Genomic DNA, 25,995 nt, shown 5'->3' with positions numbered 1-25,995 from the left:
TCTTTCGGGGCTAATGCGTAAAAACACATCAGCCCGCTGAATGAACGAAATGACTCGATCCGCACACGTGGAATGCCAATATTCGATTGATACAATAGACGTGCAGATTTTTGTGCCTGAAGGAATCCACCAAGTTATGTCTTTTTCCCATAATGTCAGCTGAAAATGCCACAGTACTAGAAGTCGTACAACAGGAACACGTACCATGAGATCGTACGAGTGGGTATCATTCGCCAAATCCGGAGAAGATCTCATAGTGAAATCTTTGAAGTGAATGGTGGTTTTGGATAGTTCAGAGCCTGTGTCTTTTAAGAGTGCGACGTGACCGGTATCTCCAAAGACTTTAATAAGACCCTCACCTACAGGAGTGGTGAATCCTAAAAGTTTCGCCGCGACGCGACCAATTCTTAGAAGATTTTTCGTGGACAACACAAGCTAAATAAAAATGATTTCCTTTCATCTTAAAAACTACACTTGAAGTTACCTTTTCCAATTTTTCGTAGTACTCTTCGTCATGATCCACATAATCCTCCACGTAATCAACGGGTACTGTGGAGTTTCCCGTTTCACCAGGTTTGATCACAGTTTCGTAATGAGGGTTGGTGTACGATTCGAGACACTTAGTCAAATAACTGGTTTACACAACTTATAGATTCACTTAGATTTTGAACTACGTACTTAGCAATTAATAAGGCTTCGTCGTGGTACTCGAAAGGAAAAACTTGCTCTGCTAAGCGTTCCAAAGAATTCTGAGACATCCGATAACAAAGATTCATGGCGTATTCGACCAACAACGGGTCAGAACGTGCTGAAATGTTGTTTTTATTCGAGTTTTCGATGGAGTTTTTGATTGCCAATGTGGTCTTTATTTCTTCGATTGGGTCCTATAATTATTCTCTTAGTGTTGCTTCATAAAAAATTATATTTTACGTTTAATATGTTGTTTAGTGCAGTCTCTTGGAGAATTAACAGAAATTCTTTTAACGGTTCGTCAAAAGCAGCGCTAAAAATGACTAATTCGTAGTAGATTGCTTCAAATAGAACAGAAGTTGCTTCTACGTCCTCAGCGAGCAAGTTGTTGATTGTACTTTCCAGAATTCGTTCAGAGTCCGGTTTTTTATTAAAAACATCGAGAACCGCCATTGATAGTGTCCTAATTGATGGGTTTTCATAATTCAAATGTACTCTCGGATACATTTCTATTTCTATTTTCGGTTTCCCTTTCTCCATGATTCGAATAAGATACCGACGTCTTTCATTTGTGGGGAGCCTAAACACATTATTCATCACTTCTGGAGCAAATCCGCTGATTACCACAGTCTCTTTCGACAAATCTAAAAAAAACAACTTTGATATTTTGCTGAGGCACCAAACGGTAGTACCATAGATGACTTGAATCACAAATTCATAGTACAAAGATTTTGCTAGGTCCGAACAAGAAAATTTAAATAAAGTATGGTAAGCCAGTCCTTCGTTCGGTTCAACTTCACAGGTTTCAACATGAAGTGGTTGAATATTTGCAGGAAGTAAAACGGCAGTGTGTCCTCGCCATCCGCTCTTTGACTTCACGTCGGCAGAGACTTTGTACAAACCCCATTTTATAGTGTTAGCCGGAATGGTAAATTTACGACCGGTTCCATTGTACGGCCAATTTGAAAAATCGAATTTTAGAGACGGATTTGACTTAGATTTTAAGGACCAAACATATTCAGATGAGACTATTTGGTCGCAGTGTTCGTGGCAAATTATACCAAATTTGATGTCTTTTGTGACTGAAGGGAATGGAACCATGGGGTGACAATTTTTCCTGCAACTACAAAAACGGTCTTTGTAAAATCCAAACTTTAGTTTACCTGATTTCGAAGAACAATGCCTTTTCTTTTATTGTTATAGTCTGGGTGACCTCACTGGTTTCTAAAAACTTGCTTGATATGTGTAGTTTAACAACAAACTCATCTTTTGGTATAATGTGTGAAGCCGGAATTACAAAACTAGAAGCAGTAGACAGAACTCCTTCCTTACAAAAAGTCGGAGGACGAATTTTCTGTTCACATCTCCATATAAATTTCAGACCAGCCGAGCTAATATCACGTGTATTGGGATCAAAAGAGTCTTCTGCAGTTACAACGACATTAGTCTCCGCAGCTACCATTCTTTCTAATCCTCCGTTTAGTACGGCAACTGGAGGAAACGGCAGAAGAGATAAACAACAATGAAGAGTTGGAGTTTTTAAAATACTGGAAGGCCCATTTGTTACGTGAGATTTTCTTTTTGTTTCCACCGTTATGATGTAATTTTTTGGTGGTAAACCATAAGGAGGTATTTCCAGTTTCATTGTTTTATTAGGCATGAGCTTCAACCAGTCTTTCAGGATTATGCTTGAATCATCAATTTTGTACGTCCAGTCGTAATTTAAGCTCAATTCGTACTCCTCTTTTGACGTACAAGTCGGTGTTATAATTATTGTGTCGTGCGGAAAGAAAGATCGTTCTTTGAAATTTGAGAAACTGTGCCAAACAATTAATTTATTCTCCAAACGTAAAAAGGGTACTTACCAATTTGTTACTGCGAGGTAGTCGCCGCCTGATATTAAAATTAGTACCAAACAAAAACCCGCTTTTAAATTACTTACAAATGATTCTAGAAGACATTAAAACAACAACACATAACTTTAAACTTAATATAGAAGCGCTACGAGCCATTTTGCCTTCCAACTTTTGATAAGTTGTAATAGCAAGACAGCAAGTAAATAATTGTTTTACTTCAAAACCATAGAAACCAGCCACGATTCAAATTTTTTATTTTCTTGCTAATTGAAACAAATAGGCCCCCAAAAGTTTCGTCCCTTCATAAAAAATACGATCAGTTATATTCTCATTATCCCTGCAGGAGTTGGAACCGCGGCTCACCATTGGTAAGAGAACGACGTTCTTCTCCAGTACTCTATCAAGAATTGTGACATTTTCTCTAGCTCTGTCTTCCCGAATCAAACTTGGTTCCTCTTTGTAAATCTAACAAATTCAAAATTAAGTTGGTTCGTTCCTTGTCGGTTTACCTGGATGGTGGCTCGTCTAGCAGCTTCGTAGTTATGACTAGCTACATTTTCATGCCAGTATCGAGTCTCCATTGTAGACTCACACGTAACTTTATTCTCAATTTTGAGCTTCTGAACAACTGTGTTGATGTGGTGGAAAATGAGTGCTTTAGTACTATCAATAATCTGTCGCGGTACTATTTTCACGATAAAGTGTCTTTTGATCTTCGAAGTGTCTTTGTTGGGACAAGTGCATTCTTCAGTTTCTCCCACCCAGATGGATGGCAACCTCCAATAGTGCATTAACAATTTTACTTTATCCCATTTCTGCCTGTATGGCGGTAAAGTACTTCTTCAAAGACAAGTTTAAGTATTTATTCCGCCACTTGAGTACCTACCTGACATCCTCCACATGGAACTCAGAAATCTGCTCATACAACTTCTCTTCTGCTGGTGTAATTTGCGTGACGATATCGCTAAAGTGTGGTATTAAAACCTCGTCATGCTCGTTCACGACTTTCTGGAAGATGTTAACCATGTCGTCCCGCGGATCTGTTTTGGAGTCAGCTACTTTCTCTATAAAGATATCAAAGTGGATGACTCCAACAGTTCCATAGATGATACAAGGATGTTTTTCTCCGATCCATTCAGAATCACACATGACCACAGAATCAATACCAACCAAAAAATCTTGTTTTCGGAGAGTCAGAAAATCGGCCAAACCAACACTGTTATAGTGGTACATCCCTTCAATTATAAACTTGAGATTAACAGGAATGTTGACTTTGCTCTGTTGAAACGCGAGGACTACGTGAAACCACTGCAGTAAGTTCACTTTTCCTTGGGCAACACCAACTCCGTAGATTTTCCGTCCGATTTGTGTCAGCGTCCACGGATCTGTTTTCCATCGACTAACATCCGGTTCTTTAACATCCAAACTGGTATAAACACAAAGAGTTTTCTTCCGCGGATTCGTTCCCAAAGTCGCTAAAAGAACAGTCGGAAGCCTAACTTTCTGACCTCCCAGCTCATGAAAACCGATATTAAAACGCTCGTATTTAAAATCCAACTTTTCCAGCCAATGCTGAGTGAAATCGACCATTTTATGTAGCTCGTCTCTGTATTTCAAACTGCCGGAGACAGATTTGATTTCCACAAACTTCGCGAGATTATCCAGGAAAGGACCACGATGGGAGTCGATGAATTGGATGATTTTTAAAAGATTGGGTTGGACTGCTATTTTTTTGCTTTCATGTTGGGCGTAGTAGTCTCCATAGACGCTGTTTGTGGTCTTCGTTTCGCTGTGCTCCGTTCGGTAGGTGTGGGGATAAACCATTTTGGTGAAGAAAGTAAAACTTCAAAGAAAATAAGATTTGACGGGGCGCCGAAGTTACTATGGATATATTTTAAGTAGAAGCATAGAAACTGAAAGTAGCCCAAAGTGAAAATGAAGAAAAGTTTGAAATTGAAGAAAAATAAGTCAAGAAGAAGCGACGAAGATTTGGGCAAGTGTTACAAGAGGATGAGGAAAAGAAAGAGTAAAAATAAAAAACGCTTAAAATAAAAAAATGTATTGACTTTTGACAAAATAAGTCTTTAAACATTGAAGTTATCTTCATTTTGTTGATATGGCTTCCTCTGCGCGACGAGTTCTATCGTTGCATTCCTTTCGATGTCTTCTTCATTACGTCGGTTACATATCCAGCACAATACACCCGCAAAAGCATATTTGCCAATAGTCAAAATGGCAACAATAGAAGTGGTCGGTACAGCAAAAAAGAAGAAAAGAGCCACAAAGACTCTAACATTACTCCAAAAATCAGTCTCATTATCCAGCAAGATATCTTGAAAGATTTCAGACTTGATACCAATAACTGGTTTATCACGAGAACAGTTAAATCCTCCAGAGATCAAACCAATCAAATCTCCGTCGTTATTAAATATAGGTCCGCCAGAATCTCCAAAACAAGGAATGTTTTCTCCTTCAACTTCCACCCAAAGAATTGGTTCTCTTTCAACACAATCTTCGGACTTGTTCTTGATAATTCTTCCCATTTTTATAAGTGGTACTTCAGAAAATTCGGTGCCATTAACGTAGCCTATCATGTAGACCCGAGTTTTGTCCCGATCAAATTTACATCTCTTGGGATAAAACGGAAAATTTGTTTCGATTGTCAGAGCCGCAATGTCGTAAGGGTCGTTATTTTCGTTCTTAAACTTTTCATGAACCACAATAGTGGTAACTTCGGTGGAGAAATTTCCTTGGTTTTCGAGTAAATTGCCAAAAACGATGGAAATATTCGACGTGGGAAGAACTCTGGATAAGAAAAATGTAGAGAAAATATTAGTTTTACGCATTACTTACCCGTTCTTAGTCGAAATGCAATGTGCTGCTGTTAGAAGAGTATTTTCCTGGATTCGAGTACCGGTGCAGAAAGATTCATTGTGTTCGTGAGTCAAGAGTAATAAAGCCATTGTATTTTCGCAGGAAGACAAGTCTAATTCGGATTTTACTAAGAACACTGAAAGCATGCGAAAGTTATTACATAGTTGTGAAATCAGATGATGCAATAGTAAATAAAATTATATCCTTTACTTACAACTTTCGGTTAAAGCTTCCTTTACATAAGATGACTTATTTAACGTCTGCATATGTAATATGAAAAATGTTTATACTTACACATCATAATTAGAAGAGTAATTTTAGTAACACAACCGTCCTCCATCAATTCAGAACCACAACTAGATTATGACTAATCATTTCAAGATTTGGTTACTATCCTTGATGATTCACAGGGTCAATAAAACAATAAAATAATTGAAACTCACAGATTTTCGGTAATTTTTATTAAAATACGACGACTTTAACGCCTTTTAAATCCGTACTTTTTCCGTTCATAAAACAGATCTGTCTTCGAACTACCTAAATTAACGATTTTCGGACACCCATCTCTGTCTTTTTCCTGTATTGTACACTCTTTACAATAATACGCGTCTGAGACTCCTGGACCCCCACAAATTACACATCTTCCTTGGTATGAACCGTAATTACATTCGTCACATATTCGAACTAGAGTACAGGGCCTTACATACGAATCGCAAATAACACATTTTCCATCGCATTTTTCACAAAGCCTCCCGATGGCAACCCCCGGCTGTTTACGACAAAATATCAGATCTGGATGATGCTTGGCCATGCTGAAATAATTCAATTTAGTAATAATTCAATAAAAAACGAGCGGTTCTTACTTTAATGGCCTAATCTCACTGTATATAAATAACTTTGGTCTTCTGCTTCTATTTACGAATTAGTTGGGTTATGTTTATGACAAACGGTGACAGGTGACAGCCGGGACGCCGGTGTCCAAGGTTACCAGTCAAGCCAATCCCGAACGGTAAAATCCCTAGCACAAATTGTTATAAATCGTGTTTAAAACACATTAGCGCGTTTTTATAAAGTCTGTTGACCATTCCAAGACCTTTTTGTTTGGTAAAATCTGATATTCCGCGACAACAAGTCGAAATACAGCGATTGCAATAACCGTTTTAGTTTTGTCAGGTTGGCGGTTTGCGTATTGACAAAAACAAGAGTGTGTCGCTGTTGCAGCTGTTTTTCAAACTGCCAAAGACAGCAAAAACAGTTAAACGAACCCAAAAAGTGTCTTTTATCTGTTTCAGGTCACATCTCTAGTGCGACTTTACTAGTAAAACGTGTTAATTTTAGTTCATTCTAACCAAGAATTGAAAATGGTTTGGTCACCAGGAATTCGCGTTTTCTCCGACGAAAGTAAGTTCATGATTTTTCTTTCTGCTTTGTCTAACTAAGACACATTTTCAGACGTCGAAACTGTGATGAAGAAACCGGGATCCACTAATTTATTGCCCCGAAAACCGTTCGAGGACAGACCAGTCAACGCCGCCTCTCCTGCCTTCAGCAAGAATTTAAAACCTGATTATTTGGAGAAGACAGCTTCTAAACTCGCTACTGCAACGGTTCCTGCTGAGGCAAAAACTGAAGAAGATTTGTTTTTTTATGACACATGTTCCTTTAAAACTTTTGAAGGTTTGATTTTAACTCCCAGGTCTTGGTGAATCTAATTTGATTTTTCTATTCAGATTCACAACTATTTCCACCTCTTGACATTGTGAAAATTCTACGCTCGTACTGTCAATACGATGAGATGAAAACTCCTCCACCGCTATCACCCAAGGAGGAGATATGGAATGAGTTTGAAGAGGTGCCAGAAATGGATTTTACGTTTGAAGATGATCCAAGTGAGAAACTTGTTGAATACAGCATTGAAGATGTGTCATTACCTGAGATTGAGTTTGATTAGTTTTTTGAATAAAGTTTTCAATTAAAATGTTTATTGAAAATACACTGAGGCCTACATGTTAAAATTCAATGGTATAAATAAAACAAACGTGCTGCCTTGTACAGTTTGTGCTTCAGCCGCCTGCTGACAATATCACAATTATGACGTTTCTGAATTGAAGCTTAAAGTGGAAGACAACTAAACATAATGACTACACATCAAATGAGATCTAATCAGGACTAGTATATGATCCACTAATTTGAAGCTTACAGGTCAGAACACTGCCTCACACCAACAATTCTACCGCTAATGTAATAATTTACGCCTTGTTGACGTTTTCTAAAACCATAGAACACAAATGAAGGCAAAATTTTGTAGAAAACTCCTTCAGAAACCCCACCGAGTCTCTCTTATCTTTAATAATATCATCGTCACTGAAATTCTTGCAAAACAGGAGAATTGACAACGGGTAGAAATACTTATCCATGTTCTTTAAGAGAACGTTTTCTAAAATAGGAACTGGTAAATTATTACTCAACCAAAAATCGATACACTTCATCAGCACGTTCTGCATTAAGATGTGATTCTCAGATACGTAAATCTTTTTTATGTAAAACTCAATTAGTTTCGAAGCATTGTCGATTATCTCCTTTGTCTTTTCGTCTTTAATTTCAAGATCTATGAACTCGTCGTCGCTGTTCGTCCTCCTTTTTATCTCGGAAGCGGAAACTCTTTTAGAAACGCTCGAAATTGGAGGAGAATTATCGTTGCTTTTTAATGACTGAACGTAATGAGTCATACTCTGACGAATATCCCCAATGTCGGACATCTCACAGGGGCTCTCACAGCCCCCTTGGTGCTCCACATCGTCCCCCCATTGTCGAATACTATCGAGAGACGAACTCGTGCTCAAAATATGCGCCGGGGAATGAATGTACGTTTTCTCCCCGAAATCCTCTTGGATGTTCTTCACCACAAAGTCCACGAAGTCTTGTTCTTTCTCTTTGATGTTGTCGTACATTTCTTTGTTAACGAAAATCGAATCTAGATCTAAACTACAAGAGTCCATGTACTTCTTGAACGCTGTAAGTTGGAAACCTAAACTGTCCCCGAAGTGGCCGTCTAGAATTGAAATTTTACTAGCTGCTTGGTGATTGTTCATATCCAAACACTTGGACATGACGTTCTCAGTGTCGTATAGACCATGGTACGCTTCCAGTGCGTAGTGAAGAGTTTTTTGCCCCAACTTCAATTTCGGGATGTTTTGGATGAAACTCAGAGGCGACGTGCTCTTGGTCACTGGGGCGAAAATCGGCTCAAAATCTCCTTCGTTTTCAACTTGCAGCACTGCGTATGGAACATACTTCTTCGCGAATAGCAATCGGTGATCGGTGGGGTTAAACGTAATCGCCATCGATGGTAATCCGGGAACTTCTATAGGGAAACACTCGGAGTTCCCATCGAAATTGTTGGGGAATTTAATAACTCTTCGAGTATTCTTGAAGATCAGTACTCTGCCTTCCGTGGAGGACTTCCCGTCGTCGTCCAAAGGCCGTCCAAGAATAGTCTAAAAAAATAATTACGGTTCTGAAGTGTTAGAAGTTGAACTTACTTGTGCCATGGACGGGCTTCCCCAAGCAAGAAGTTTCCCGCTGTGGTCAATCGCCATGGTGTAATCCAATCCGCACGCAATATGTGTGAATTTGTGAGTGAACAAGTTAATATTGTCCTTGTCTTTGAGTTTGGGGGGGTTCAACTCCTCCTCCTTGCTCTTACCCCACAAAATCTTCCCGTTGTGTAAAATCACGGAATGTCGGTACCCCACAGCTACTTGCTCAATCGGTTTTTTACTACCACTAGAATACACGTGAACACTGGCTTTCCACGAATCAGGAGCTTTCAAAATAACCCCATTCTGCTTCTGCAAGTTCTTTGATTGTAAAATCCGGACTTCTTGGGGGTTCGCACCCCATGTAAACACCTCCTGGTCCACTCGAATCGCAATCTGCAAACAACTCAATGAAGAAACGAACAATTTAAGTTTATTTTCGTACGTTATGGAAGTACCCTGAAGAAACTTTTTCAATTGGTGTGTACATGTCAGGCATAAGTACTACTAAAACAGGACTTGTTGACTTATTGGAGTCAATCTGGCAGCTTTCCAGTTGTCCAAAAACATTCGAACCGAAACCGAACAACTTCCCCTCTTTTGTCAAAATCAAACTGTGGGCATGCCCAGCCACAACTTGCACGATTTGGTGTTTAAATGGTAACAATTTTGGGTAAAAAAGGTTGTCGGAGTTACCATGGCCGAGTTGACCATGAATACCCCAACCCCAACTGTAAACTTGACCGCTGGAACTCAATGCCAAACTGTGGTACTGTCCTGTCGTGACTTCCACTATTTTATTAAACGCCAGTGCGGTTACCACTTGGGGATATGGAGTTTCGTGGATCAAAGGTCCCAATCCCAGTTGCCCGTACGCGTTGGACCCCCACGCATATACCTATAATAAAAATTAGCACAAAAAACACGTTTTTTGGAAGTTACCCCAAAATCTGTCAACGCAAGAGTGTGCTTCCGACCACAACTAACACTCAAGACCTTCACTTTCAAGTCGGATAAAGTTTGGACGAGTTTCGGGGGGCTACTTTGCGTTAAAAGCGGTCCTAAACCGAGACAACCTGAGCTGGAAACCCCCATTGTGTACACAGCTGAATTTCGAACCACGGCGGCGTGCTCGTAGCCGCAACTCAGAGGATGCAAGTCGGGAAGTTTCTGTATAACCAGTTCTTCTTCTGGGACTTCTGGGGGCTCCACGTTCTCCAGCAGATCGATATCGTAGCTACAATCAAAACAATAAAAATTAAACAATGTTTAAATTAAGTTAATTTCACCTTTCTTTGTCGTTTTTCCCCACAAGTCGGACCAAAACCACCAAAAACGTTTCTATTAAGTCTTTCACAGCTATGACCGCCTTGTCGGGGTTTTCCATGTCCACGGATTCTATGGTGGTATCAAAACTCGTCGAATATCTGTTGGAAGAGAAAATTCGGCCAATTAACGGGACCACGCTGGGATGACTCGGATCCAATTGCACCGCAAAGCGTTGAAGGATATCGACAGTAAAAGCATCGACATTTGTGCGGATAAAGTTAAAAATCTCGCGACTGCTCTGTGAGTAAATCACAAGACTCTGCGTTAAACTCGGCTCTGACAACGCAAACAGGAAATCTCTGTCGTTGGCTCTAGGAGCTCGAGCACTTTGTAGTATTTGCCCAAACGCTGAAACGACTTCCGGTTGTAGTCCTCGACACTTCGCCAATAAAGACACGATATTCCACTGACCGGCCTGGCAAGCGACGTTCACAGCGAGGATCTGATCGAAAAACTCCTCAAATCGCAAGAAATTCCTACAAAAGAACATCAAACAATTTATTATTAATTCGATTGTCCATTACATGAAGTCCTTGGAATTTGAAAGCCTCGCAGGTCCTCCGTGTCGTAAAATCAGCTCAGTGTAAGCCATAACGGCTAAATTCCCGATGTGGATTTTGGTGGCTATGGACATATCGACACGACTTGAACTTAAGCAAAGATGTACGAATTTTAGTAGAGTTCGGCAGTCGGCTGATATGGCGAGTTTCAAAACACGTTTGAGGAGATGAACTTTTGCTTGTTTGTACAAAATAATACCAGAATGGAAAGATCTTTTTGAGACCATGAGATCGCCGCACGCTTCTAATAACTGTTGCATGTTTAGTCCAAAGATTAGGGAGAGTTTTTCGGCCTTCTCAAAGTCCTTTTCGACCGTGACGAAATGTGCGAACCTGCTGATTGGCGAACGACTAAAAAGGGATGATTAAAATAAATTATTGAAGAAATAACTTTAGTGACTTACGTAAGAATGACCCTGTAGACAGATGAGGTAGTCACGACGATGCACGTGTCAATTTTCGGTCTTCTTATAGTCAAATCCTCTGTGGTTTTGGGCATTTCAAAATGTTTTTCCTTTTTCTGATCTTCCTTGCCTTTCCTGGTTCTTCCAACGGAAAAATCTGTTTGTTTGTACACGCCCAAAACTTCCTCCTTTCCAATGGTAAACTGAATAATTAAAGCTTCTGGGTTAAACTTCTACAAAAACGTTCCATTAGGGAAAAGAATTAAAAGACTTTAGAACTAACAGCGTCTCCTTCCATCCTACACTCTGAAAGGTGAGTGCTGACGACAGAAACAACATCTCCTTCTTGATTAACAGTGTAAATTAACTTATCAGTTAACAACACAGAATTTGTCCCTGCCATTAATTTATGCACGAACAAAGGTGCAGATTCCACATCCACTGCATGCACAGTGAGTAAACTTGTGGGTTTATAAAAAGCGGAAAATAAATAACGACTTCTTGCATATTGAGGTGCAAAAATAGTATCACAAAGACAAGGCAATAATTCAGGTCCTGAAGGTGTAGATTCCGAATGTGATGATTCGCTTGCTGTATCGCTCTGACTGTCCCGACGACCACCTCTTGCCTCAACTAATCTCTGCTTCAAAGAGGCCAATTTATCAACTCCCATCTGCCTTAAACTGTGCAGTCTTGAACGCGTTAGATCGTCGGAATGACTGGCGGATTCTGGGGGCCATAAACAGCCGACAGAGTTTTGTTCCAATACCAAGCGCCACTGTTGGCCACTCTCTCCATTGATCTAAAAAAGGAAATTTTAATAAAATAAAAGAAGAGTCTGGAGATGTTACCAGTAATGAAACTGAGTCCAAAGTGTTGTCTTGACATAGGGCTAAGCCAGTGACAGGTTCAGAAATGGCGCAACACCCTAAACACCTCCCATCTGTTAAGCTAATGAGAGCTATAGCCCCACTGTCATACCCCACCAAAGCATTCTGGTTGGAATCAAATGTTTGCCACCACACCACACAAGTGGGCTTAGCATCAGGAGTCTGAGAATGTTTAGGAAAATGAGTCAAATCGTTCAGTGACCATTTACAATCAATTCTTTGCTTCTTATCAGTTAAGCTAAGAGCTGGGATGATGTACAAAGAGCCATCAAGAGCTAAAAATGAGTTTAACACAACCTGATTTTAAGTCTCAGAGAACACTTACAAACAACCAAAAGCCACGTCGCTGTAGAATCAAAACAAACAGCCTGTATATACTTGCCAGAGTCTGTAAACCACGGAATTCTTTTCAAAACGGGGGCTAACTCCCCGTAAGTGTAATGTAGCACAACTTCATCCTCACTAAAAAAATGTTGTTATGGTCTGTTTTAGTACAATAAAACTTACCTTGTAACTAAAGCCAAGAGTTGTTTCACTCCACTTTCAATGCGGCAACACAACCTGATTTTTATTTCCGATAAAATACATTTTAACTGAAAGATATCTTGGATATTCTGGACATTCGTCATTTTAACTGTTTAACAGCACTGTATTGTGTTTACATTATTTATCGCTTGTTTATAAATGTTATCTAAAAATCGATTCATAAAGGGCAATGTCAATTATTTAAAAGTTTGACGTTTTGATTTGACAGCTGACAGTTCGGCGCACGGGGCTGCGTTCATAAAAATCACTCTGCGTAAAGTTTGTGTAAAATGTGAGACAAAAGCGCTAATAAAAATGCGCAATGTTTGTTGCCATAAATCATTGTTTCTTAACCTTTCAAATAAGCCGCACCCCTTTGAACCTGAAAATAGGTCTCCGCACCCCGTTGAAAATTGTACAGTATTGTATTACTGGTTGCATATAAAACTTGTTTCGACAAAAAAAAAACACTTCTAGAATATTGAGTTTACTAAATGACGCATAGTATAAATAGATTAAGATATTATAGAATAATAAAAAACTTTTCGTTTAAAGTCAGCCAAATATTTACCTTCACAAAAATTGCATGTAAAGCAGGTAACCAACAATACAGCTGCCTGTTATGCAAGTTACAATCGAATTTCGATTCGTCGTCTCACATTAGTCGAAATTTCTTCGAAAACTAGGATTTCGCACATTTATTTAAATTTTCGCGCAAAAATAATGACAACAATGTGGCGGTCTTAATTCACCGACGAATAAACGCGAAGGGCAGTTTTTACCGAGGTTTCGTAATGACTTTATTCCTTTGTTTAATTAGTTGAGCGCTGCCACTTGGCCGAGTCGGATGTGTTTGTGCATGTGAAGTGAAATTGTGCCGTTTTAGAATTTGAATTGAAAGGTAGGTGCTGAATGAGTTTATTTGAGAACCACGCAGGGCAGAAATATTTCGCGAAAGATTCAAATTTATAACATACGCAACTAACAATACAGTGTATTATTATACACACTTTAGTTTCACTACACTATTTTTTCTATTTGTCTAGAGCCACAGAATCTGACTTGTATTTTAACCGCAAAAATTATTTGAAATCGACGCTCCATGTCAACGTAAGTCCTGCTTTTAAAACGTGCGCAAACTCATCGGTTTGAATTCACTGACGAATGAACGCGAAGGACAATTTTTTGCTCAATTACCGATGTTTCGTAATGACTTAATCACTTCATTTCAATCAGTTCAGCGTTGCGACTGGACGGAGTCGGATGTGTTTGTGCATGTGAAGTGAAAATGTGCCGTTTTGGATTAAAATTGAAAAAGTAGGTGCTAAACAAGTTTATTTGGGAACAATGCAGTGCAGAAACATTTCGCGGGACTTTCGATTCAATGCAAAGTTTAATTGATAGAGCTTTACGCGTTAACTTCTCTAGTGGATAGATACAGTAATTTAATTAAAATATCGGGTTTATTTAATTTCAAGTTTCTTCACTTTGGGATTTAGAAACGTTTATTAGTACACAGTGTTCTTTTGAGATAGTATTATAAGTCGGTCGAGGTGTCAATCGAACCGCGCTTTTAAAATTGAATACTTGCGGGGTGGGTTCTAGCAGATAGTTTAGTTAGTGCCGTTTCAGTTTAGACATTTTGCGTTAGTTTCTCGGGTTGTTTTGTTTATTAGTTTAAACAATTTTGCTTTGGTTTAAAGTTAGTCGTGTTAAAGTTAATCGATAATCAGCGCAGTTCTATGGTGTTAGTCGGTCCGCGCTTTTGGAATTAAATAGTTGCAGAAAGGGTACTAGCAGATAGTTTACTTAGAGACGACTCAATTTAGACACATTTTGCATTAGTATTTCGGAACCTGTCGTTTATTTTTATTGGTTTAAACAATTTTGCCTTTGTTTAAAGTTATTATATGACTTTACGCGTTAGCTCTTCAAGTGGATAGTGACCGAAAAATATAGGAAACGTTCGGTTTATTCCCTTTAAATTTTCATAGTTTAAAAGTGCAGTGCGTTTGTTAGCGCAAACATTTTTTTGCGCAATAAGAAAAACAGTTAGGTAATCACGTAATTAGTTGGTCGGGGTCTCAATCATTTAGCGATTTTGTCCGGGCCTTTGTCTGCCACTATTAATTTTTTTGCAATGACAAAAAAAGTTAGGTATCACGTAACAGTATTTAATTAGTCGGTCGAGAGGGCAGTTGTGCAGTGGCTCTCGACGAAGAAAGACGTGTTATCAGTGCGTTTGTAGAAATAAAGTGACTTTTGAATTGAATCGTCGCAGGGTGAGTACTAGAGTGATAGTTGATTTGGGGACGTTTCGCGTTAGTTTCTTGTGACTTTTCGATTACCTTTTTACCGGACCGCGCTTTTGGAATTAAATAGTAGCAAGGTGGGTACTAGTGGATAGTTCACTTTTAGAACCGTTTCCATTTAGACACTTCACATTCGTTCCTCGGGATTTTCGTTTATTAGTTTAAACAATTTACCTATATAGAACATTCCGTTTATTTTAATTGTGATAGTTTTGAGAGTGCCTTTGTTAGCGAACAATTTTTTGCGCAATAAGAAAAAGAAAAAAGTTAGGTAATCACGTAATCCTATTTAATTAGTTGGTCGGGGTGTAAATCAATTAGCGCCTCTGGTCCGGGCCTTTGTCTGCTACAACAATTTTTTGGGCAATGACGACAATAGTTAGGTAATCACGTTGTAATCGTCTTTAATTAGTCGGTCGGGAGGGCAGTTGTGCAGTGGCTTTCGTCGAAGACAGACGTGTTAACCTTGCGTTTGTGAAAAATAAAGTGATTTTCAAATTGAATCGTTGCAGGGTTGATAGTAGAGAGAGAATGTTTCGGTTTAGGCACATTTCCCGCTAGTTTCTCGGGACTTTTCGTATACTAATTTAAAGTTATATGTGTTTAAATGTCATTCAGTGCGCGGCTTATTTAAGAAGTTTGATTTTGGTTTGATTTGATTTTTAACTCCGCCTGCAGCGTCCTGGAGTGCATTGAGTAAAGCACTAAGGACGCTGCTGCCGGTCCCAAGCCCGGATAAAAGGAGGAGGGTTTGTGGACACGGTTTGCTAGCGACCTGTTCACTGTAAAAAAAAAAGAGAAGCTTCAGGACTCATTCCTGTTGGCTCTCTCCACGGAAATCTTCAGATGGGTTGATGGGAACAAATGTTACACTCTTTTCTTAGTCATAAAGCAGAGAAGCGATACCTTTGACAAACTCAAGTGTGTCCTTATTAAATTCTTTTTTGATAATTCCAGGTTTCAGCAGATTTCGAAGTGGAAAATGAAATTTTCTTCACCAACTGGATAGATAGAGTGTGGATCGCCGAGTGCATCGATGAATTGTCAAGCACCCAACGCAACTTCCCATAACTGACTTCTTGATGCTTTTCACTAATTTTTGTTTGTTTTAGGTGTATTCCAGTTCCATTTTCTTCAGCGATTCTTCTTTCTTGTAATTAGTATCTTTTGTATGTCTTTATTTCAGAGCTCTCCTGTACCTAGTATAGTTAGCTAAGTTAGCAAATAAGTTAGCAATTAAGTAGCAACTAAGTTTAGAAATAAGGTTTTGTGATAAGTTATAGTACAAGTGCACTACTAACAAAACGGGATTTACAATCTAACTGAAAGATTTTAATTAATGGGAAACTAACATTTTGGGACTAACACGAATATGCAACATGATTTGTTTCAGATTTTAGAATTCTGCGAATTTTCCGGTTTCACAACATTGCAATCCACCAGATCGGTCTGTCAACGCAGAAGATGCCAACTTCCAGAAGGACCTTCAGGATGCGACGACTCAACGCCACGGCCAGCAAGCAAGTCCCATTTCATTACTGCTTTCCTTTTCAGGGTTTGTCTAGAAGTTTTTAATGTTCTGAATGTTACAGAGAGCAGCCGTCATCGAGGTGGAGGACACGACTTCGACTTCCAGGGCCGTCTTCAAGAGTGCGAGGATTCAACGCCCCGGCCAGCAAGCAAGTGTCATTTTATTTATACTAGATTCCTTTTCAGGGCTCGCCTAGAAGTTTTTAATGTTCTGAATGTTACAGAGAGCAGCCGTCATCGAGGTGGAGGACACGACTTCCACTTCCAGGACCGTCTTCAAGAGTGAGAGGATTCAACGCCTCGGCCAGCAAGCAAGTGTCATTTTATTTATACTAGATTCCATTTCAGGGCTCGTCTAGAAGTTTTTAATGTTCTGAATGTTACAGAGAGCAGCCGTCATCGAGGTGGAGGACACGACTTCCACTTCCAGGACCGTCTTCAAGAGTGCGAGGATTCAACGCCCCGGCCAGCAAGCAAGTGTCATTTTATTTATACTAGATTCCTTTTCAGGGCTCATCTAGGAGTTTTTAATGTTCTGAATGTTACAGACAGCAGCCATCATCGAGGTGGAGGACACGACTTCCACTTCCAGGGCCGTCTTCAAGAGTGCGAGAATTCAACGCCCCGGCCAGCAAGCAAGTGTCATTTTATTTATACTAGATTCCTTTTCAGGGCTCGCCTAGAAGTTTTTAATGTTCTGAATGTTACAGAGAGCAGCCGTCATCGAGGTGGAGGACACGACTTCCACTTCCAGGACCGTCTTCAAGAGTGAGAGGATTCAACGCCTCGGCCAGCAAGCAAGTGTCATTTTATTTTATACTAGATTCCTTTTCAGGGCTCGTCTAGAAGTTTTTAATGTTCTGAATGTTACAGAGAGCAGCCGTCATCGAGGTGGAGGACACGACTTCCACTTCCAGGACCGTCTTCAAGAGTGCGAGGATTCAACGCCCCGGCCAGCAAGCAAGTGTCATTTTATTTATACTAGATTCCTTTTCAGGGCTCGTCTAGAAGTTTTTAATGTTCTGAATGTTACAGAGAGCAGCCGTCATCGAGGTGGAGGACACGACTTCCACTTCCAGGACCGTCTTCAAGAGTGAGAGGATTCAACGCCTCGGCCAGCAAGCAAGTGTCATTTTATTTATACTAGATTCCTTTTCAGGGCTCGTCTAGAAGTTTTTAATGTTCTGAATGTTACAGAGAGCAGCCGACATCGAGGTGGAGGACACGACTTCGACTTCCAGGGCCGTCTTCAAGAGTGCGAGGATTCAACGCCCCGGCCAGCAAGCAAGTGTCATTTTATTTATACTAGATTCCTTTTCAGGGCTCGCCTAGAAGTTTTTAATGTTCTGAATGTTACAGAGAGCAGCCGTCATCGAGGTGGAGGACACGACTTCCACTTCCAGGACCGTCTTCAAGAGTGAGAGGATTCAACGCCTCGGCCAGCAAGCAAGTGTCATTTTATTTATACTAGATTCCTTTTCAGGGCTCGCCTAGAAGTTTTTAATGTTCTGAATGTTACAGAGAGCAGCCGTCATCGAGGTGGAGGACACGACTTCCACTTCCAGGACCGTCTTCAAGAGTGCGAGGATTCAACGCCCCGGCCAGCAAGCAAGTGTCATTTTATTTATACTAGATTCCTTTTCAGGGCTCGCCTAGAAGTTTTTAATGTTCTGAATGTTACAGAGAGCAGCCGTCATCGAGGTGGAGGACACGACTTCCACTTCCAGGACCGTCTTCAAGAGTGAGAGGATTCAACGCCTCGGCCAGCAAGCAAGTGTCATTTTATTTTATACTAGATTCCTTTTCAGGGCTCGTCTAGAAGTTTTTAATGTTCTGAATGTTACAGAGAGCAGCCGTCATCGAGGTGGAGGACACGACTTCCACTTCCAGGACCGTCTTCAAGAGTGCGAGGATTCAACGCCCCGGCCAGCAAGCAAGTGTCATTTTATTTATACTAGATTCCTTTTCAGGGCTCGTCTAGAAGTTTTTAATGTTCTGAATGTTACAGAGAGCAGCCGTCATCGAGGTGGAGGACACGACTTCCACTTCCAGGACCGTCTTCAAGAGTGAGAGGATTCAACGCCTCGGCCAGCAAGCAAGTGTCATTTTATTTATACTAGATTCCTTTTCAGGGCTCGTCTAGAAGTTTTTAATGTTCTGAATGTTACAGAGAGCAGCCGACATCGAGGTGGAGGACACGACTTCGACTTCCAGGGCCGTCTTCAAGAGTGCGAGGATTCAACGCCCCGGCCAGCAAGCAAGTGTCATTTTATTTATACTAGATTCCTTTTCAGGGCTCGCCTAGAAGTTTTTAATGTTCTGAATGTTACAGAGAGCAGCCGTCATCGAGGTGGAGGACACGACTTCCACTTCCAGGACCGTCTTCAAGAGTGAGAGGATTCAACGCCTCGGCCAGCAAGCAAGTGTCATTTTATTTATACTAGATTCCTTTTCAGGGCTCGTCTAGAAGTTTTTAATGTTCTGAATGTTACAGAGAGCAGCCGTCATCGAGGTGGAGGACACGACTTCCACTTCCAGGACCGTCTTCAAGAGTGCGAGGATTCAACGCCCCGGCCAGCAAGCAAGTGTCATTTTATTTATACTAGATTCCTTTTCAGGGCTCGTCTAGAAGTTTTTAATGTTCTGAATGTTACAGAGAGCAGCCGTCATCGAGGTGGAGGACACGACTTCCACTTCCAGGACCGTCTTCAAGAGTGAGAGGATTCAACGCCTCGGCCAGCAAGCAAGTGTCATTTTATTTATACTAGATTCCTTTTCAGGGCTCGTCTAGAAGTTTTTAATGTTCTGAATGTTACAGAGAGCAGCCGACATCGAGGTGGAGGACACGACTTCGACTTCCAGGGCCGTCTTCAAGAGTGCGAGGATTCAACGCCCCGGCCAGCAAGCAAGTGTCATTTTATTTATACTAGATTCCTTTTCAGAGCTCGTCTAGGAGTTTTTAATGTTCTGAATGTTAAAGAGAGCAGCCGACATCGAGGTGGAGGACACGACTTCGACTTCCAGGGCCGTCTTCAAGAGTGCGAGGATTCAACGCCCCGGCCAGCAAGCAAGTGTCATTTTATTTATACTAGATTCCTTTTCAGGGCTCGTCTAGGAGTTTTTAATGTTCTGAATGTTACAGAGAGCAGCCGACATCGAGGTGGAGGACACGACTTCGACTTCCAGGGCCGTCTTCAAGAGTGCGAGGATTCAACGCCCCGGCCAGCAAGCAAGTGTCATTTTATTTATACTAGATTCCTTTTCAGAGCTCGTCTAGGAGTTTTTAATGTTCTGAATGTTAAAGAGAGCAGCCGACATCGAGGTGGAGGACACGACTTCGACTTCCAGGGCCGTCTTCAAGAGTGCGAGGATTCAACGCCCCGGCCAGCAAGCAAGTGTCATTTTATTTATACTAGATTCCTTTTCAGGGCTCGTCTAGGAGTTTTTAATGTTCTGAATGTTACAGAGAGCAGCCGACATCGAGGTGGAGGACACGACTTCCACTTCCAGGACCGTCTTCAAGAGTGCGAGGATTCAACGCCCCGGCCAGCAAGCAAGTGTCATTTTATTTATACTAGATTCCTTTTCAGGGCTCGTCTAGAAGTTTTTAATGTTCTGAATGTTACAGAGAGCAGCCGACATCGAGGTGGAGGACACGACTTCGACTTCCAGGGCCGTCTTCAAGAGTGCGAGGATTCAACGCCCCGGCCAGCAAGCAAGTGTCATTTTATTTATACTAGATTCCTTTTCAGAGCTCGTCTAGGAGTTTTTAATGTTCTGAATGTTAAAGAGAGCAGCCGACATCGAGGTGGAGGACACGACTTCGACTTCCAGGGCCGTCTTCAAGAGTGCGAGGATTCAACGCCCCGGCCAGCAAGCAAGTGTCATTTTATTTATACTAGATTCCTTTTCAGGGCTCGTCTAGGAGTTTTTAATGTTCTGAATGTTACAGAGAGCAGCCGACATCGAGGTGGAGGACACGACTTCGACTTCCAGGGCCGTCTTCAAGAGTGCGAGGATTCAACGCCCCGGCCAGCAAGCAAGTGTCATTTTATTTATACTAGATTCCTTTTCAGAGCTCGTCTAGGAGTTTTTAATGTTCTGAATGTTAAAGAGAGCAGCCGACATCGAGGTGGAGGACACGACTTCGACTTCCAGGGCCGTCTTCAAGAGTGCGAGGATTCAACGCCCCGGCCAGCAAGCAAGTGTCATTTTATTTATACTAGATTCCTTTTCAGGGCTCGTCTAGGAGTTTTTAATGTTCTGAATGTTACAGAGAGCAGCCGACATCGAGGTGGAGGACACGACTTCCACTTCCAGGACCGTCTTCAAGAGTGCGAGGATTCAACGCCCCGGCCAGCAAGCAAGTGTCATTTTATTTATACTAGATTCCTTTTCAGGGCTCGTCTAGGAGTTTTTAATGTTCTGAATGTTACAGAGAGCAGCCGACATCGAGGTGGAGGACACGACTTCGACTTCCAGGGCCGTCTTCAAGAGTGCGAGGATTCAACGCCCCGGCCAGCAAGCAAGTGTCATTTTATTTATACTAGATTCCTTTTCAGGGCTCGTCTAGGAGTTTTTAATGTTCTGAATGTTACAGAGAGCAGCCGACATCGAGGTGGAGGACACGACTTCCACTTCCAGGACCGTCTTCAAGAGTGCGAGGATTCAACGCCCCGGCCAGCAAGCAAGTGTCATTTTATTTATACTAGATTCCTTTTCAGGGCTCGTCTAGGAGTTTTTAATGTTCTGAATGTTACAGAGAGCAGCCGACATCGAGGTGGAGGACACGACTTCGACTTCCAGGGCCGTCTTCAAGAGTGCGAGGATTCAACGCCCCGGCCAGCAAGCAAGTGTCATTTTATTTATACTAGATTCCTTTTCAGGGCTCGTCTAGGAGTTTTTAATGTTCTGAATGTTACAGAGAGCAGCCGACATCGAGGTGGAGGACACGACTTCGACTTCCAGGGCCGTCTTCAAGAGTGCGAGGATTCAACGCCCCGGCCAGCAAGCAAGTGTCATTTTATTTATACTAGATTCCTTTTCAGAGCTCGTCTAGGAGTTTTTAATGTTCTGAATGTTAAAGAGAGCAGCCGACATCGAGGTGGAGGACACGACTTCGACTTCCAGGGCCGTCTTCAAGAGTGCGAGGATTCAACGCCCCGGCCAGCAAGCAAGTGTCATTTTATTTATACTAGATTCCTTTTCAGGGCTCGTCTAGGAGTTTTTAATGTTCTGAATGTTACAGAGAGCAGCCGACATCGAGGTGGAGGACACGACTTCCACTTCCAGGACCGTCTTCAAGAGTGCGAGGATTCAACGCCCCGGCCAGCAAGCAAGTGTCATTTTATTTATACTAGATTCCTTTTCAGGGCTCGTCTAGAAGTTTTTAATGTTCTGAATGTTACAGAGAGCAGCCGACATCGAGGTGGAGGACACGACTTCGACTTCCAGGGCCGTCTTCAAGAGTGCGAGGATTCAACGCCCCGGCCAGCAAGCAAGTGTCATTTTATTTATACTAGATTCCTTTTCAGAGCTCGTCTAGGAGTTTTTAATGTTCTGAATGTTAAAGAGAGCAGCCGACATCGAGGTGGAGGACACGACTTCGACTTCCAGGGCCGTCTTCAAGAGTGCGAGGATTCAACGCCCCGGCCAGCAAGCAAGTGTCATTTTATTTATACTAGATTCCTTTTCAGGGCTCGTCTAGGAGTTTTTAATGTTCTGAATGTTACAGAGAGCAGCCGACATCGAGGTGGAGGACACGACTTCGACTTCCAGGGCCGTCTTCAAGAGTGCGAGGATTCAACGCCCCGGCCAGCAAGCAAGTGTCATTTTATTTATACTAGATTCCTTTTCAGAGCTCGTCTAGGAGTTTTTAATGTTCTGAATGTTAAAGAGAGCAGCCGACATCGAGGTGGAGGACACGACTTCGACTTCCAGGGCCGTCTTCAAGAGTGCGAGGATTCAACGCCCCGGCCAGCAAGCAAGTGTCATTTTATTTATACTAGATTCCTTTTCAGGGCTCGTCTAGGAGTTTTTAATGTTCTGAATGTTACAGAGAGCAGCCGACATCGAGGTGGAGGACACGACTTCCACTTCCAGGACCGTCTTCAAGAGTGCGAGGATTCAACGCCCCGGCCAGCAAGCAAGTGTCATTTTATTTATACTAGATTCCTTTTCAGGGCTCGTCTAGGAGTTTTTAATGTTCTGAATGTTACAGAGAGCAGCCGACATCGAGGTGGAGGACACGACTTCGACTTCCAGGGCCGTCTTCAAGAGTGCGAGGATTCAACGCCCCGGCCAGCAAGCAAGTGTCATTTTATTTATACTAGATTCCTTTTCAGGGCTCGTCTAGGAGTTTTTAATGTTCTGAATGTTACAGAGAGCAGCCGACATCGAGGTGGAGGACACGACTTCCACTTCCAGGACCGTCTTCAAGAGTGCGAGGATTCAACGCCCCGGCCAGCAAGCAAGTGTCATTTTATTTATACTAGATTCCTTTTCAGGGCTCGTCTAGGAGTTTTTAATGTTCTGAATGTTACAGAGAGCAGCCGACATCGAGGTGGAGGACACGACTTCGACTTCCAGGGCCGTCTTCAAGAGTGCGAGGATTCAACGCCCCGGCCAGCAAGCAAGTGTCATTTTATTTATACTAGATTCCTTTTCAGGGCTCGTCTAGGAGTTTTTAATGTTCTGAATGTTACAGAGAGCAGCCGACATCGAGGTGGAGGACACGACTTCCACTTCCAGGACCGTCTTCAAGAGTGCGAGGATTCAACGCCCCGGCCAGCAAGCAAGTGTCATTTTATTTATACTAGATTCCTTTTCAGGGCTCGTCTAGGAGTTTTTAATGTTCTGAATGTTACAGAGAGCAGCCGACATCGAGGTGGAGGACACGACTTCGACTTCCAGGGCCGTCTTCAAGAGTGCGAGGATTCAACGCCCCGGCCAGCAAGCAAGTGTCATTTTATTTATACTAGATTCCTTTTCAGGGCTCGTCTAGGAGTTTTTAATGTTCTGAATGTTACAGAGAGCAGCCGACATCGAGGTGGAGGACACGACTTCCACTTCCAGGACCGTCTTCAAGAGTGCGAGGATTCAACGCCCCGGCCAGCAAGCAAGTGTCATTTTATTTATACTAGATTCCTTTTCAGGGCTCGTCTAGGAGTTTTTAATGTTCTGAATGTTACAGAGAGCAGCCGACATCGAGGTGGAGGACACGACTTCGACTTCCAGGGCCGTCTTCAAGAGTGCGAGGATTCAACGCCTCGGCCAGCAAGCAAGTGTCATTTTATTTATACTAGATTCCTTTTCAGGGCTCGTCTAGAAGTTTTTAATGTTCTGAATGTTACAGAGAGCAGCCGACATCGAGGTGGAGGACACGACTTCGACTTCCAGGGCCGTCTTCAAGAGTGCGAGGATTCAACGCCCCGGCCAGCAAGCAAGTGTCATTTTATTTATACTAGATTCCTTTTCAGGGCTCGTCTAGGAGTTTTTAATGTTCTGAATGTTACAGAGAGCAGCCGACATCGAGGTGGAGGACACGACTTCGACTTCCAGGGCCGTCTTCAAGAGTGCGAGGATTCAACGCCCCGGCCAGCAAGCAAGTGTCATTTTATTTATACTAGATTCCTTTTCAGGGCTCGTCTAGGAGTTTTTAATGTTCTGAATGTTACAGAGAGCAGCCGACATCGAGGTGGAGGACACGACTTCCACTTCCAGGACCGTCTTCAAGAGTGAGAGGATTCAACGCCTCGGCCAGCAAGCAAGTGTCATTTTATTTATACTAGATTCCTTTTCAGGGCTCGTCTAGGAGTTTTTAATGTTCTGAATGTTACAGAGAGCAGCCATCATCGAGGTGGAGGACACGACTTCCACTTCCAGGGCCGTGTTCAAGAGTGCGAGAATTCAACGCCCCGGCCAGCAAGCAAGTGTCATTTTATTTATACTAGATTCCTTTTCAGGGCTCGCCTAGAAGTTTTTAATGTTCTGAATGTTACAGAGAGCAGCCGTCATCGAGGTGGACGACTTCCACTTCCAGGACCGTCTTCAAGAGTGAGAGGATTCAACGCCTCGGCCAGCAAGCAAGTGTCATTTTATTTATACTAGATTCCTTTTCAGGGCTCGTCTAGGAGTTTTTAATGTTCTGAATGTTACAGAGAGCAGCCGACATCGAGGTGGAGGACACGACTTCGACTTCCAGGGCCGTCTTCAAGAGTGAGAGGATTCAACGCCTCGGCCAGCAAGCAAGTGTCATTTTATTTATACTAGATTCCTTTTCAGGGCTCGTCTAGAAGTTTTTAATGTTCTGAATGTTACAGAGAGCAGCCATCATCGAGGTGGAGGACACGACTTCCACTTCCAGGACCGTCTTCAAGAGTGAGATGATTCAACGCCCCGGCCAGCAAGCAAGTGTCATTTTATTTATACTAGATTCCTTTTCAGGGCTCGTCTAGAAGTTTTTAATGTTCTGAATGTTACAGAGAGCAGCCGTCATCGAGGTGGAGGACACGACTTCCACTTCCAGGACCGTCTTCAAGAGTGAGAGGATTCAACGCCCCGGCCAGCAAGCAAGTGTCATTTTATTTATACTAGATTCCTTTTCAGGGCTCGTCTAGAAGTTTTTAATGTTCTGAATGTTACAGAGAGCAGCCGTCATCGAAGTGGAGCACAGGACGTCAACTTCCAGAAGCTTCTTCAGGATGCGAGGAATCAACGCCCCGGCCAGCAAGCAAGTCCCCTTTCATTACTACTTTCCTTTTCAGGGATCGTCTAGAAGTTTTTAATGTTCTGAGTGTTACAGATTGCAGCAGTCATCATCGAAGTGGAGCACAGGAAGTCAACTTCCAGAAGCTTCTTCAGGATGCGAGGAATCAACGCCCCGGCTAGCACGCAAGTCCCATTTCATTACTACTTTTCTTTTCAGGGATCGTCTAGAAGTTTTTAATGTTCTGAGTGTTACAGATTGCAGCAGTCATCATCGGAGTGGAGGACAGGATGTCAACGTCCAGAAGGACCTTCAGGATGCGAGGATTCAACGCCCCGGCCAGCAAGCAAGTCCCATTTCATTACTACTTTCCTTTTCAGAGCTTGTTTATAACTGAATTCTTGATTCTTTTCACTAATTTCTGCTTCTTTCAGATGTATTCCAGTGAAGAATTTTCTTCGGTGATTCTTCCTTCTTCTAATTAGTGTCTTTTGTATGTTTTTTTTTCAGAGCTCGCCTGTACCTAGTTATAGTTAGTTAAGTTAGCAACTAAGTTTAGAAAGTAAGTTATGAAATAAGTTTTAGAATAAGTGCGCAATTAATAAATCGGAATATGAAAACAATTATTTGGTAACATTGGGGTTTTAACCATAACTAACTATTGGGAAACTAACATTTCGGAGTACTAATACGGGACTAACACCAATATGTAACTATAATACGTTTCAGATTTTAGAATTCTGCAGGAAATTCCAGTGCTCACAACGTCACAGTCCACT

General features: G+C 42.0%; 5 protein-coding genes across 5 annotated transcripts; 1 reads left to right on the top strand and 4 right to left on the bottom strand.

Moving 5' to 3' along the window:
* Window positions 1-2,798: 2,798 nt before the first annotated feature.
* On the bottom strand, window positions 2,799-4,370 carry LOC148168763 (uncharacterized). The gene is made up of 3 exons (XM_088046249.1): window positions 3,433-4,370; window positions 3,056-3,386; window positions 2,799-3,011 (listed from the first exon to the last, which is right to left on the bottom strand). Exons 1-3 carry the CDS (start codon window positions 4,368-4,370, stop codon window positions 2,799-2,801), a joined length of 1,482 nt encoding a protein of 493 aa, XP_087902375.1.
* Window positions 4,371-4,630: 260 nt separating this feature from the next.
* Window positions 4,631-5,845, bottom strand: LOC148168762 (uncharacterized). The gene is made up of 3 exons (XM_088046248.1): window positions 5,715-5,845; window positions 5,400-5,556; window positions 4,631-5,351 (listed from the first exon to the last, which is right to left on the bottom strand). Exons 1-3 carry the CDS (start codon window positions 5,758-5,760, stop codon window positions 4,631-4,633), a joined length of 924 nt encoding a protein of 307 aa, XP_087902374.1. The 5' UTR covers window positions 5,761-5,845.
* Window positions 5,846-5,866: 21 nt separating this feature from the next.
* Window positions 5,867-6,479, bottom strand: LOC148168761 (PHD finger-like domain-containing protein 5A). Its single transcript, XM_088045002.1, has 2 exons — window positions 6,284-6,479; window positions 5,867-6,232 (listed from the first exon to the last, which is right to left on the bottom strand). The coding sequence occupies exon 2, from the start codon at window positions 6,229-6,231 to the stop codon at window positions 5,899-5,901; it is 333 nt and encodes a 110-aa protein (XP_087901128.1). The 5' UTR covers window position 6,232; window positions 6,284-6,479; the 3' UTR covers window positions 5,867-5,898.
* A 117-nt stretch (window positions 6,480-6,596) lies between these two features.
* On the top strand, window positions 6,597-7,402 carry LOC148168760 (uncharacterized). The gene is made up of 3 exons (XM_088045001.1): window positions 6,597-6,821; window positions 6,873-7,097; window positions 7,151-7,402. The coding sequence occupies exons 1-3, from the start codon at window positions 6,782-6,784 to the stop codon at window positions 7,369-7,371; spliced, it is 486 nt and encodes a 161-aa protein (XP_087901127.1). The 5' UTR covers window positions 6,597-6,781; the 3' UTR covers window positions 7,372-7,402.
* ca (RCC1 and BTB domain containing protein claret) lies at window positions 7,392-12,895 on the bottom strand. The gene is made up of 11 exons (XM_088045000.1): window positions 12,650-12,895; window positions 12,468-12,604; window positions 12,104-12,417; window positions 11,536-12,054; window positions 11,253-11,485; window positions 10,813-11,199; window positions 10,249-10,764; window positions 9,902-10,196; window positions 9,405-9,857; window positions 8,963-9,355; window positions 7,392-8,917 (listed from the first exon to the last, which is right to left on the bottom strand). The coding sequence occupies exons 1-11, from the start codon at window positions 12,769-12,771 to the stop codon at window positions 7,670-7,672; spliced, it is 4,617 nt and encodes a 1,538-aa protein (XP_087901126.1). The 5' UTR covers window positions 12,772-12,895; the 3' UTR covers window positions 7,392-7,669.
* Window positions 12,896-25,995: the final 13,100 nt, after the last annotated feature.

The sequence above is a fragment of the Gnatocerus cornutus genome, chromosome 9, assembly GCF_029298725.1.
Source record: "Gnatocerus cornutus isolate USDA-ARS CGAHR chromosome 9, icGnaCorn1.1, whole genome shotgun sequence".
Classification (NCBI taxonomy): domain Eukaryota; kingdom Metazoa; phylum Arthropoda; class Insecta; order Coleoptera; family Tenebrionidae; genus Gnatocerus; species Gnatocerus cornutus.
This window is presented reverse-complemented; position numbering and strand designations above follow the sequence as displayed.